The following is a 13,584-nucleotide window of genomic DNA, read 5'->3' on the forward strand; positions in this document are numbered from 1 at the left end:
TGGGAGGTTAATTCCCTTTCTCCATTGCAGAAAGATATTCGTACGAGTCCAACAAACGAAGCTAAGTGGGTCTGTCCAGTCTGTCATTTCGGCTCTACGTGTTACTCCGGTGGAAGCAACAGTGGGCCAGTCCAGATCGACGCCCCCGTGGGAATCAAGTGAGCGTAACACTGAATTTGTCAATTTTGTATTCACTATGCGAATCATTTCTGGCTTCTTCTAATTTGAAATCCCACTCCTCTGCAATGCTACATGAAAAAACAAAAATAGGGTCCTTTATCTAGGATGTCAGTTAGATCATCCTGATCGTATATTGGTGTTGGTCTTTTCCACCCCATATACTCTACAACCGTGGTTATTAACTGTCTATAAGACCCTTCAGCATGGTCAGTAGGGTCCGGCCTGCCAAACTCTAATTCTGGTGATGTGTCTAGTCCACTTGCATTCTGCAGGGACTCCTGTAAATATTCTAGACTTGATTCCTCTGAGATCAAAGACTCAGATTCCAGGTGTTCCGTATTGAAGACCAAAAGGTTGTGAATCATCCGAAGAATGTTCTGCCTCCTCATAAATCGAAGAAAGTGACTCAACAAAAGTCCTTTCTTGGTAATGGTGTATACACCATTTGTGATCCTAGATGGGGTCTATGGTGGCGCCGAAATCTTAGACGAAAACGGCTTCGAAGTCGGCGCTGAGGGCTTAGAAGCTTTCGGCGTCGAGGACCTGTCATGGTCCGATGAAGTCTTTCGGGACCAATGGCATCGATGACTTCTTCCTCGAGCAAGATTTGGCTCGGTTCGAGGGATCCTTTGACCGCTCTCGAAGTGATCTTTCTTTGCCTTCTGAGCCCGAAGGTGCACAGTTTTTGCCCTTATCCCTTTTCATGTCGAGTTTTTTGACCTGGGCATGGTTTTCCTGAGTTTGGTGTCGTCACACTCACCTGTGTCTCTGCAGGAGCGATGGACGAGCCTCCCTTGACCCAGAGTCTACACTTCCCCTGTTTCACCAGGAGGAATACCTTGATCTTTAGTAGGGTGTGCACTCCATCCTGCATTTTGCACGATTGACTCGTGTGATTGATGCCAATGTCTATAGGCTGAATTCAGATGCCAAACGCCGTTTTATGCCTTCACGGCAAAGCCGAGAGTTCAATGCGCCAGTTTCTTCACTGGCTAGAAAGTCCTTCCCACAAGTAAACGTCGCAGAGAATGTTGAATGTCCAAAATTGTCCGTATTGTCTGGCGGTATTTTTGTGGGCGAGTAGCGCTGCACATAGAAGCTAGCTGCTGGTAGGTTTGCGCAGCGCCTTCAATTCGGTAATGTCTCTCCCTTTCCCTTGAAGGAGAAATTATGTGGTATTCGCGCCTGGAGTCCGGGTTCAGCGCTACTGGAGACTTGGTGGTAAGGCAAGTTTACACAGAGGCTTTTGGTAAGTATGCACCGTGTAGAGAGCGCGCAGTGAAATAAGTGTCCGTGTTATTGGAGCGAGTGCAATGAATAATGTCTCATCCTTCTTACAGGGATTTGTGCACTCGTGCAACTATCCTGGATTCCTGCGTCGCGGGAGGATTCGGTGAGTATGCGCAGCGTTACTGATGTGCGCGTGTTAATGTTGTTCTTCTTTGTTCTTACAGGTGCCGGTGTAGAAGTCCCCTCTTGACTGGAGATAGATGCAGCGTGGAGTAAGAACCAGGTAAGCTGAAGCTGAATGATCCAGAGCAGGTAAGCAGAAGCTGGATGATACGGAGCAGGTAAGCAGATGTTGGCTGATCCAGAGCACCACAAGTGTGTTGCTGATACAGTTCATAGCAAGCAACAGGAAGCAGTGGAAGAATCTTGGGTGTGGCTTATATAGCCAGCCACACCCAAACACTAGAGAGCTCATGAGTTATCATGCACTTCCTGGTTAGCACTTCCTGTTGCCAAACAGGAAGTTACTACAAACACTATGAAGGAATGAAAGGAGGGATTTGTCATGGGTTCTGTGTGCGTCTATGCCAGGCCTGCCAAGCCTCCACCTAGCTTGCCCCAACTACCTGCCTGATACCCATGACAGATGGGGTCAAGACCACAGTCTCAAAAACGTGCATCATTTTTAATCTGTGCTTCTCCCACTCAGCTGGAGAAGCCGATTGTCGGACATTTAACCTATTCTGAGGAGGAACCCGACGAAGACAGTGACCTTTGGTTCATTTTCCTCGACCGTCGTGAAGATGAGTGGTGAGAACCAATATGTGATCTCTGCTTCTGCCTTTTTATGAGGAGACATTTTTCTCGACTCCTCTTAAGACACTTTTTTTAAATGATGGTTGAAGGGTATTGACCGTTCACAAATGTTCCTCTTTGCTCTTCCAGGGCTTACGCCGTCATCGATAGGCAGGCCTTACTGTATAAGGTAGCATGAAAGGAACCAAGGTACCACAGACGGGGGTGCCTTGGGTGTATGTAAGGGACATCTTTGCCCCACAATCTTGGCACTTCTTCAACCCTGATCTCATGAATCGAAAATGCCAAAGATGTCGATGATGCCATTTCTCAATATACTCGAAGATTCTCAATAGGAAATCGAAGCTTACTGTATCCAAAGTGATAACTTTACGCAGAAAAACAGAACTGAAGCCAACAGTCACTGCACGCACTTCATACCATCGATGACGTTGAGATCGAGACGATGGCCTCCGAGGGACATTGAGTCGACCGACATCGACTCGCAGCGCCCTCTGCTGGAAAAATGTCCAAAGCAGCTCAAGAGGGATATGATATCATAAAATGAGGAATATGTGGGAGGACAATCCATTTGAATGAAGCGTTTTTTCACTTTAGGTACACATCTTTAAAGTTATTCATGTCTAGGCTTTTTTGAAAAAGTGTTTTTGCAAACCATCTAAATTTCTATTAATTATTTCGCACAAAAACATTGGTCTATTTCAAACATCTTCTGCCTGCTCATCAAAGTGATCAATACCAAGCAGTTTGAACAGTAGTGTGTAAGCACAAGTTACAATAGGAGTGACCACTTGCTCAATTTCAATGAGATTATCTGAGTAATTATTATTTGTAGGTTTTGCAGTAGTTAAATGTCTGAACTTTTTTCTTGATGAGCCACACATGCTTGGATGCTTGCTACTCATTATGAGGGATTAAATCTTTGATTGTCTGGATCTATGTACTGGGCTTCAAATTATTTCATACTTCTCAATCTGAGCTTTTGCCAACTAACCACAACCTTAAGACATGACAATTTACTCAGAATTCATTTATTAATTGTAAAGCACCAACACAATCAAGCAGGCAGGATGAAAAACTTTCAGAAATAATGGAAATTGTACTTCGCTTTAAAACCAAACGGTCTCCTGACTTATGTAATTTCCATACGGACTTCTAAGAAATGTTGACTGTAGCTCAGTAAATTAAAAATAATCTGAACACTTACCATGTTTTTCATTTCCTGTTATTTTCAAGTCCTGCAAAAATGAAAGATGTTTATACAATACTGCAGCAATCCTGAATGACAAAAAAGGGAACGTCCACTAGAAAACATACCCAACATATGCATGTCCTTGATATATGAAATTAAATAAAAGCATATTTACTAGTCTATGTAATTATAGCTCAGAGATCATATTAGCAGACAAGGGGACGTGTCTAAGCATGGGGATGCCTTATTTATGTTTCCTTAGGATCTTTCACAATCCAGCATTGAAACAAGAGCATAAAGACTTTTGGAAAACCACCCGATTTTCACCATCACATATAACATCAATTTACATGGAAAAGAGAATGCCCACACCAAAATCATAACAGTCGTTGTTTCACAAAGTGCAAGACCCTATGAATTTATGAGAAATGTTAGCGCACCTCTGAAGCACGCCCAACTGAAACTTTTTAGACAGAATTTCAAGTGAAGCCAATTTGCTTAATGTATAAGGGTAAACAAATTCTTTCCTTAATGGTGCCCCGGGATACACATGCGTTAGTGACACTTTTTCGTGTTCATTTATTAAAATGACATTACCAGAAAAAACATGTAAATAACCTACACACTTTTTAGCACAACAAATAGGATAGGCAAGGGATGGGGTACATTTAAGGTTACAAAAGAAAAATGAATGGATATATAAGTGATCTTTATTTAAAATAATAAAACTTTTAGTAAAATCCTATTTGCTTATCAAGGGCCTCGAGAGGAAGGACTTTTAACCACATGTAATGCTTAAACAGGACTAAATAACTGAAAATGTAACAAATTTCACTAGACTGCATCAATATCCGAGAAGACCACCAGATTTAGCAGACACTTATAAAATGCACTCCATTACTCATTCCAAAAACATTTAGGACTACTAAACAATTCCCATGATCTACTATGGTCACTTATTATTGAAAGCCCCACTGTGCTGACCAGCCCTCCTCCCTCCCAACTCTGCATCCCTCCTTGCCTTCACCCCCAAACTTCCTCCTTTTACCCCTGTGTAGTGTGCATCATAACCGTCTTATAAAGAGTGGTTTGTTGAAAATCAAGCTCTCCATGACCTTTGGAAGAAAATAACTCATTTTAGTTTTAAGGCCCTATAGGTGGATACCAAGCAGCCTCAAGTACTGTGGAGATTGATTTCTAAAATCAATTCCGGGCCGGTTTTTGGGAGGAGAACCTAATATGGTGAACAAGAAAGATACTGAAGTCTAGCCCAACCAGATCAAGGTAGGTAGAGCAGTAGGCTTCGACTTAGGAGGGGGTAGGACAGTGGTCTGGGGTTTCAATGAGTCCACACAAAGCCACACAATAATTCTAGTTGCAGATAGAACAAAAATGTACAGTGACCTAGACCTTTAAAATACACACTGAGCAGATTCCAAGATGGCTGCTGGACTGTGAGGGTGTGTACCCTATCCCTCTGTGCAGGCGACCGCATAAGGCATAAGCAGCAGCTAAACTTGGCATTGTTCTAAGTGGCTTGGAGTGGATTAGCCCCCCCCCCCCTCCCCATCGGTGCCGGAATATCGAGGAACCAAAGTTCACACCTGGGAAAGCAGTTAACAGCGGTACCGGGATGTGGCGAGAATATCGGCCTGGACTGAGGATCAGGCTTGGAGAGGAAGAGAAGCGGCGGCGAGGACAGGCCAGCAGAGATATGCAACTGTGGGTTGTGAAAAAGAAAAGTAATAGCCTGCCGGGGACGGCAGCGAGAAGGCGATAGCTGCGGTAGAGGCATGGACGTCACCAAGAGAAACTACAGCGGCGTAGAGATTGGAGGTGGGGAGAGAACCCTGACTGCAAGATGAGATGCACAACGGGAGCCGGGAAAGCTTAAGCATGCCAGCAAAGGAGTGAAGGTACCCTGCGGCAACCCAACAAAGGTAGAGTGTCGGAGGACGGTGAGGATCACTCCTCCCCACAGCTTCACAACGCACTGGGGAGAGCCCGATCAGGAGGCAGACGACAAGACGGACCGTGGTCTGCTGGGGGGAAAATATAGCATGGGAAGCAGAGTGAGCAGCCCATTCACACGGAACGAAGGAGAGGAGCAACATGTATGGAGCATTCTTCCCCCAACCAGACAGCAGGCATGGTATCCAGTGAGGAAATTGGAACGAAGACCGGTCAAGGTCAGAAGAAGGTGAACCCCCAACATAAAGGCACACGGTGAGAGGGCTGCAGATAAAGCGCAGACAGCGAGGGAGTTAGGGAAGACACTGCAGAAAGGAGTGGGGAAGAGGCATCAAAAGAAAGACAAGGGCGATTAAAAATAAAGAGCCTGCCATAAGGGGGAGAAAACCATACCGAGGAAGGGCAAGCCTGAAGCTTGAAGAGCAACACCTGGAGGCTGTCTTGTAACAGGTGAATTTGTGGAGAGAGGGGGGGGAACCAAGCATATAGGTGCTTCAGGAAGCACTGCGGACAGCATATTAGCGAGAGGGAGGCTAAGTAGCATTCCCCCACAGAATCTGAAGAACTAGTCCGATACTTCCTGAATACGTGGACAAGAAAAGAAAAGACTGAAACCATAAGTCCTAGACCCTCCCCAGAACCCCTCAAGAGGGGTGAGGTGAATGCTAACGAGATAGGTGGAAGCAGAACCAAAAAGAGGATTATGGGCAGTGGATAAAGGACATACAATAGCAGAGCAATTGGCTAAACATGAGTGGGTGACAATTGAGCAGCAGCCCCCCCCCCCCCTTCCTGAACACAGTATGTGGCGGAACACGTGCAAGTTGACGAGAGTCCCAAGATGTAGGGACAAAGCCTGGGACAACCTGAGCGAGAGCGAAAGAAACAAGATTGCAAGTGGGGCAATTGGAACCGTGCTGGAGACAGTAGCAGGTAGACCTATCCGAACGAGCAAAAGAAACGGGGGGGAAAAGGAGAATACCGAAACCCTCGAAGATGGCTCTAAATAAAGAGGTGCTGCAGGACTGTTTGAAAGGAATGGAAAGTAGGATGATGGAGTCCTTCCAGGACCAATTTGAGAAAATGAAGGAAGAACTCAAATCATCACTTCAAGAGGTCAGAAGAGAAATCAACAAAATGGGCAATAGAGTATATGTGGTGGAGGACGGCCTATCTGAAATGACTGAGGAGATGAAACGGAACAGCATTCTGCTGGAACAGGTAGCCAGAGCAACACAACTTAGAAGTTCAGTCGGAGGAACTTGTCTTGCAGGTTTAATATAAGGGTCAAGGGACTGGTCGAGTCAGTCATGGACAATAACCTAAAAGACGCTATGCAGCACTGTTTCAGCAGCCTATTGACCGGAGCACAACCGGAATATAGACAGATAGGGTGTACAAAATCAGCCCCAAGAGGAGACCCCCAGGAGAAAGACCCCAAAACGTTTTAATAGCCCTGAACTCATACACCATGAAGGAGGAAATACTTTGATCGGCAAGAATACAACAGGATTTGACAAATAACGGAACTCAAATCCAGTTACATCAGGACCTGGCACTATCAACATTACACAAGAGAAGACTGATGCAGCGGTTACAAAGGTTTTAATTACAAAACACAGTCTACAAATGGACATTCCGGTTCGGACTGCTTTTCACATCGGAAGGCAAACAGCAACAGATTACCACGTGTGAGGAAGGATTATCACTGTTGCAGATGAAAGGGAACGTGAACCAAGAGGAGTAGGGACCAAAGCAAAACATCTCAAACAAAGACGCCAGACCATGGGAATGGTTGACGGACAAGTGACCGAGGCATGGAAGGGAAATGAAACGGACAGGTACCTACAAGAAATAAGGATTGTGTGGGTTTTCGATGTAGGAGGTAAAGCCAGGAGTACAGCCCAATAAAATATAGACCGGAGGAGGGCTTAATTGAAATAACAATGCTAGGTAACGTATGAGCCTGGCGGAGGAGGGAAGGCGAGACACCTTGGAACCCACATCAGGGTATTGAAATATCCTGGTTGAGGAAATTCCTGGGATTGTACAAGGCCCAATGCCCTGAGGGGACACCAGGGAGGGTGGGGGGTTGGTGTGGGTGAACCCTGGCCACTTTGGGGTAAAAGGAAATGGGTGAATCAGGGAAAGGGAAGGGGTGGAGGGGGGAGGTAAGTTGGGGCTAGGGGAGGGAGTTGGGATAGGGTTATGTATGGTTTAGAGTCCTTAAGGTGGATGTAGGGTTAAGGGCTCCGACGGGGGCAGAAAGGGAAAGAGGCAGAGGCCTTAAGTTAACGGTTTATAGTGCCAAAGATACAACAGATGGCTGAGGCGATTAGCATAACCTTGAACGTACAGGGCTTAAATTCACCAGCTAATCGCCTTTCGATATTGGGGAGACTTGTGAAATTCAGGCATCAATAGTGTTCCTACAGGAGACATCTCCACCCTAAAGATGAACAAAGGATGTTGCATAAGGAGTTTCCCAAGCAATTTTATGCATCAAGTGGGAAAAAAACAAAGGGGCTTGCAAACTTGCTCAGCACCAGTCTTGAGTTTAAAAAGCATCACGTATACAAAGATACTGACGGTAGGTACCTGGTGCTCAAGGGGACAATAAGGGACCAGCTCTAAATGCTGATTGCAATGTATGCTCCAACGAGAAACAGGATGTCTACATAAGAGAGATTCTGCTGCAATTCGGAGGATGGTGCGCGGGACAAGTGGTGAATGGTGGAGATTTTAACTGTGTGATGGACCCTACATTAGGTAAAACGCTCCCGGCCTCTGCAGCGGATGGGAAAAATAGGCAGGCACTGGGGAAATAGTTTAGGGATCTAGAGATAATTGAAACATGGAGATTCTTTCACGAGCAAGACAGGGAATATACACACTACTCGGCGGTACACAAGGAATACTCAAGGATTGACATGGTCTTGGTCTCAGCAAAACTCAACCCGCAAGTGATAAAAGTAGAAATTGGGGTTAAATACCTTTCTGATCACACCCCGTGATAATACAAATTGAAGTGGCCAAAGACCAGGGGAATAGACAAACACTGGAGACTGAGGGAGAGGATATACCTCTTAGAGAACATATGAGAACACTACAAATCACTATTTCAAAGACAATGATAACGGGAAACAGACTAGAGAATAGTGTGGGACGCAGGGAAAGCCGTGGTCCGGGGAGAATTTATATCGCAATCCGCAGCATATATCAGAGAGAAAGGTCTCATTGCAGAGAAACTGGAGTGGGAGGTAAAGGAAGCTGAGAAGCAGCATAAAGCACCAAAGACAAATCGCTGAGAGCCCTACAGAAAGTTAGATCCCAGTTGGAAGTGCATGGTGCTGATCGCGTGGCACGGACACTTTTAAAAACTAAACATATGCAAGGCGGGAAAGCCAACAGATTCTTAGCTGCTAAACTAAAGTAACAAAAGATCCTTTAACTACATAGTCCAACTTAAAAACGAACATGGGAGACTATATGTTGGAAGAGGGAAAAATGGAAATGATGGAAAGATTCCATGAAGGGCTGCTGAAACAAGAAGGCCTAGATCCTTTGTTACAAACAACCTATATGTCAACACTGCCGTTACCCCCCAAATTAACAAGGAAAAGAGGGGCACATTGGATGGCCTGATAAAAGCATAAGAGGTAAGGGACGCAATAACAGCCTTACCAACCAATAAAACTCCAGGTCCGGATGGGCTAGGAAAGGAGTACTACAAAACCTTTAGATCGCAGATGCGGGCACCATTAACGAGACTAACTTCATCAGGGAGAGTGGCAGGATCACAGAGGGCATTGGGGGGGGGGGGTAAAACCAACACGATAAAGATACTTAAACCACCCGCAGACTGTGCGAACTATCGCCCCACTGCGCTGTTAAATAGAGATGCCAAAATGTGTGCTAAGGTCTTAGCAGCGAGATTAATGAAGGTACTACCAGGGATCATACACGAGGACCAGACGGGCTTTATAGAGGGGCGGCATACGCAGGACAATATAAGACGAGCCATAGATATAATTGATCGGGGGACAAGAACGGGACAACTATTCTCTGTAGCAGCATTAGATGCACGGCAGGCTTTCGATAGCTTAGACTGGGGATACTTGCAGCTGGTCCTGGAGAGATTTGGATGTGGTCCCAGCTTTAGTAGGATGCCTCGAGCAAAATTTCAAATCCCAACACATATTCTGGTTAATGGTCAGAGCTCGGCACAGATTACAATACGGAGTGGCACGCGTCAGGGATGCCCCTCATCTCCACCAATATTTGCAATGGCTATGGAGCCCTTAGCGGTGGGGGTCAGACAAGATCAGAGGATACTTGGGGTGACTTATGGAGAGTTAATACATAAAATCGCAAGACACTACCTAGAGTAATGGAAAGGTTACAAGAATTCTCCACAATCTCTGGTTTCACTATAAACTAAAAATAAATCTAAATCTAAGGCGCCAAATATAACGGAGGAGCAAGGTGAAATTTCAAAACTGGGCATAACATACCCTCTAATTTGGGAAGAGAAGAGTATAGAATACTTGGGGATGAAACTGACTAGGGAATTTAGAGGGCTGTATGGAGCAAATATAATACCGCTTTGGAAACAATTACAAGATGACATGCATAGATGACATGCCCAGGAACTCATGGTTCGCACAAATTGCAGCAGTTAAAATGACCTTGATTCCCCTTTTGTTTTATATGGTAGGCTCCCTCCCTGTAGACATATCACCCGAAGGATTAAGGAACTACAGGCTGCAATGATCACCTTTGTATGTCACAAAGAAAAGGAGGATACAAAGGAAAATTCTGATGCGGCCAACCTTCATTGGCCGACTGGGGGTCCCAGATGTAGAGAGATGTCTTAGCGACACATAGCACCGATGCTGAAGTGGGCAGGTCAAGACAAATCAAAAGGTTGGTGCGGGATAGAACAAGTGGTCACATCCATTCCACTAAAAGCGCTACATGCTCTCAGCACAGGGGGCCCGCAGAGCAGATGGACAATTACTGGAAGCTACTAAGGCATCTCTGCGGGGTGGGATAAACCACTCAGAAAGAAGAAAATACAGTGCGGATTAGGTCCATTCTCCCCAATGGCCTACAATGCGGATTTTACCCCAGGCTAACAAAAGACATTTTGGGAGGCTTGGACAGGTACAGATTCCATCAACCTAAGGGAAGCGTTTCAGGGGTGGGCTACCCCCTTCTATTTGAAGAATGCAAACAGAAATTTGGAATAGGGGAGAAGGAAAGGTACAAATATATTCAAATCCGGCATTGAATCTCCAGAAAGAAGGTGGGCACAAGGGCTCCGGTGGGGCTAGAACTGGCCAATCAGGAAGGTGTGACAACTAGAGGGGTAGCGAGACTGTACATGCTGTTGGATAGCTCGCAAGTGGGGTAATAAGCTCTCGCATAAGGATTGTTGGGAGAAGGATGTTGGTGAGCCAATCACAGAAGAGGAATGGGGACAGAGTTGGAGGAGGGCGCATAAAATATCTAAAAGCACAGCTATCAAGGAGAGACAGACTAAAATTCGGTTATAGATGGTACCCGTCTCCCTCGTCCCCTTGTAACCCCCCCCTCCCCTCTCATCATCTACACAGAATAAATGTGAATTATCCACCCTGGTCCACCCTGGTGCTGGAGACAATGTGGAGGGAAAGGGGATCTATAACATGTGGTGGACATGCCCGAAAGCAGTAATGTACTGGTAAGAGATCCTAGAGCACATAAAGGCGATCACAGGGTGCAATTGCCCAACTCAAAGGTGGTACTGCTAAGGGTGGAAGTGGAAGGGATCTAGGCGGCAACCGGGTACAATGCCACTCACATCACACACCTGTCTGTGGCAGTGCGAATGACCGTAGCGCAAGGGTGAAAAACGAGGAGGGGTCCTATAATAGCATGGCGGTGGGGTAGGATCTGAAGAGTGATGGACAAAGTATGCGCCCTGAAAGAGGGATGTATCAGAGGTTTTTGACAGTATGGAGGTCCTTCCATGTAAAAGACGGGGAAAAATTGCTTCCACAAACCGCTGTTACTTAAAAATGTTCATGTATGTTGAGCAAAGGAAAAGAATTGTGACGGACCGCCCCCTGCTGAGACAGAATATGAGACTTTAAATCCAGAGGAAGAAAACTAAGCCATACAAGTCGAGTTAGGGAGGGGACAGGGGGGGGGTGGAAGCGGGAAAGTTGGAAAGGTAATGTTGAAAGTTTGTTTTTGTGACATGAAAAATCTCATGAACACTAGAATGGTGGGATACAGTAGAATGGCATAAAGCATTTATTTTATTTTAAAACACTCTTTATTGGCATTTTATAACAACAACCGAAGTATCCCCCCTCCTTGTCCCCACTCCCCCCAACCCCCTCCCCTAAACATATTGACATATCGACTAACTTAAATTAAACAGTGTTAGTAACTTCCTAAACCTACCCACCCCCCTCTGCTCTCCTCCCCCCCCCTCCCAGTGTCCGGATTAGCCCTTTGGGCCTCCACTCCTTCCATCGGTCACAGCATACAGTCCTACAACGTCCATGGTTTCCCGGAGGATCAGGCGGGTCCAATGCCAGTTCACTAGTGCCTACCTCCTCCATTCCACCTTACCCCCTCATCCTCCCACCCCTATCCGTTTCTTCACGGCGGTCGTAAATCGTTGTCCTTGGACAGGTCATTTAGCAATTGGGTCCAGTGGATCGTTACCTCTTCCCCTTCCGTTTGAGTCCACCTTCTGCAGAACCGTCAATTACGCCAAACCCCATCTCCGCACATCCTTCTGCCAGAGGTTGATCGCCGGGCCCTGGGAGCATTTCCATGCCATCGCCATTCGGCGTTGAGCCAGTATAAGCAGAAACCGGCCCATTCTGTTCAGTATTTTATGCCTCTTCCCCCCTGGGAGCTTACCCCATAGACACGTTTCCGGACAAAGTTCCAGTCTGGTTCCCAACAAACCATTCACTCCTTTTAGAACCTTGTCTCAATATTCAGCTATTATCCTGCAGTCCCATGTCATATGCCAGAACCCTGCCTGCGGTGTCCCACATCTTGGACATGCATCCGATAGATCCCTGTTCACTGCCCGGGGTCACATATGTCTTAGGTAAAATATTGAATTGAACCAATTGAAAATGGGCGTTCCTTGATTTCTGCCGGACCAGCCCCAAGATCTTTGCAGATTCTGCTCTCGGTATTGGACGACCCATGTCCGCTTCCCACTTCCCCTTTACCCTCAATTCTCCCCCTGCCCTCCCCTCCCGAAGGGCCTTATAGATCTGGGAAATGCGGGCCCTACCCCCCAGCCTGGTTTAACAGTACCCCGAGTACCAAACACGACGGGCTCCTCCGGAATTTCCGCTCACAGCTCCACCAGCCAACAAACCACTGCCCCATACGCTAGGAAAACCCCCTGCGATAGGTCAAATTTCCGCACCAATCCTTACAAGTTTCCCGCCTTCAAAAAGATCCCCACTGTTTCACATCCTTTCTCCCCATCACCTGAATCACCTGATGGAGCTTCTGATCAGCACCCCATGGTAGACTGCCCTCATACCGCCCTCCGTACTTCTGCCACCAACAAACTTCCTCCACGTCTCCCTCACCGCATCAAACACTACAGTTCTCCCTTTATCCCCTAATGGATACCAAAGCAGCTCCACCGGCCTACAATTCGGCTGCAAACTTCCCATGAATCCCTTAAGGGCCTCCCCCCAGTTGCTCCGATACCAACACCGCCTGCAATTGCGCCGCCACAAAATATTTCTCATAATCTGGGAGGCCCAGTCCCCCATCCTCCCTAGGTCTCCGCAGTATCTCTCAAGACATCCTCCTCCTCCCCGTATCCCACAATAACTCCCTAATCTTGACATCTAACATTTTAAAGAATACTCTCTTTGCCACATATGGTATGTTAGTAAAGAAATAGAGCAACCGTGGCAGGATCACTATTTTACATAGAGCCAACCTGCCCATGAGAGAAAGGGGTAATACCTTCCAGAATTGGACGGAGTCTCCTATTCTGGACAATGCCCTCCCCGTATTGTGTACGAACGTGTCTTCCAAGTCATGGAATACCCGTATCCCCAAATATCGAAATAACTCTGCCTCCTATTTTATCCCCCAGCTCCGGTAGCTCCCCTAGTGGGCAATCCAGTAACCCACCTAACGGGAACAGCACCAAT

The 13,584-nt window shown here is 46.4% G+C and overlaps 1 protein-coding gene across 4 annotated transcripts in view; it reads right to left on the reverse strand.

Annotated features, from left to right (window-relative positions):
- PTPN12 (protein tyrosine phosphatase non-receptor type 12) overlaps positions 1 to 13,584 on the reverse strand; it is an 820,244-nt gene that overhangs the window by 111,765 nt on the left and 694,895 nt on the right. For all 4 annotated transcript variants that reach the window (XM_069628049.1, XM_069628047.1, XM_069628048.1 and 1 more), the window contains one exon: positions 3,434 to 3,464. In XM_069628049.1, coding sequence (XP_069484150.1) covers positions 3,434 to 3,464 — 31 coding nt within the window. The remainder of the gene's footprint in view (positions 1 to 3,433; positions 3,465 to 13,584) is intronic.

Source organism: Ambystoma mexicanum, chromosome 12, assembly GCF_040938575.1.
Source record: "Ambystoma mexicanum isolate Mex_15411 chromosome 12, UKY_AmexF1_1, whole genome shotgun sequence".
Taxonomy (NCBI): Eukaryota; Metazoa; Chordata; class Amphibia; order Caudata; family Ambystomatidae; genus Ambystoma; species Ambystoma mexicanum.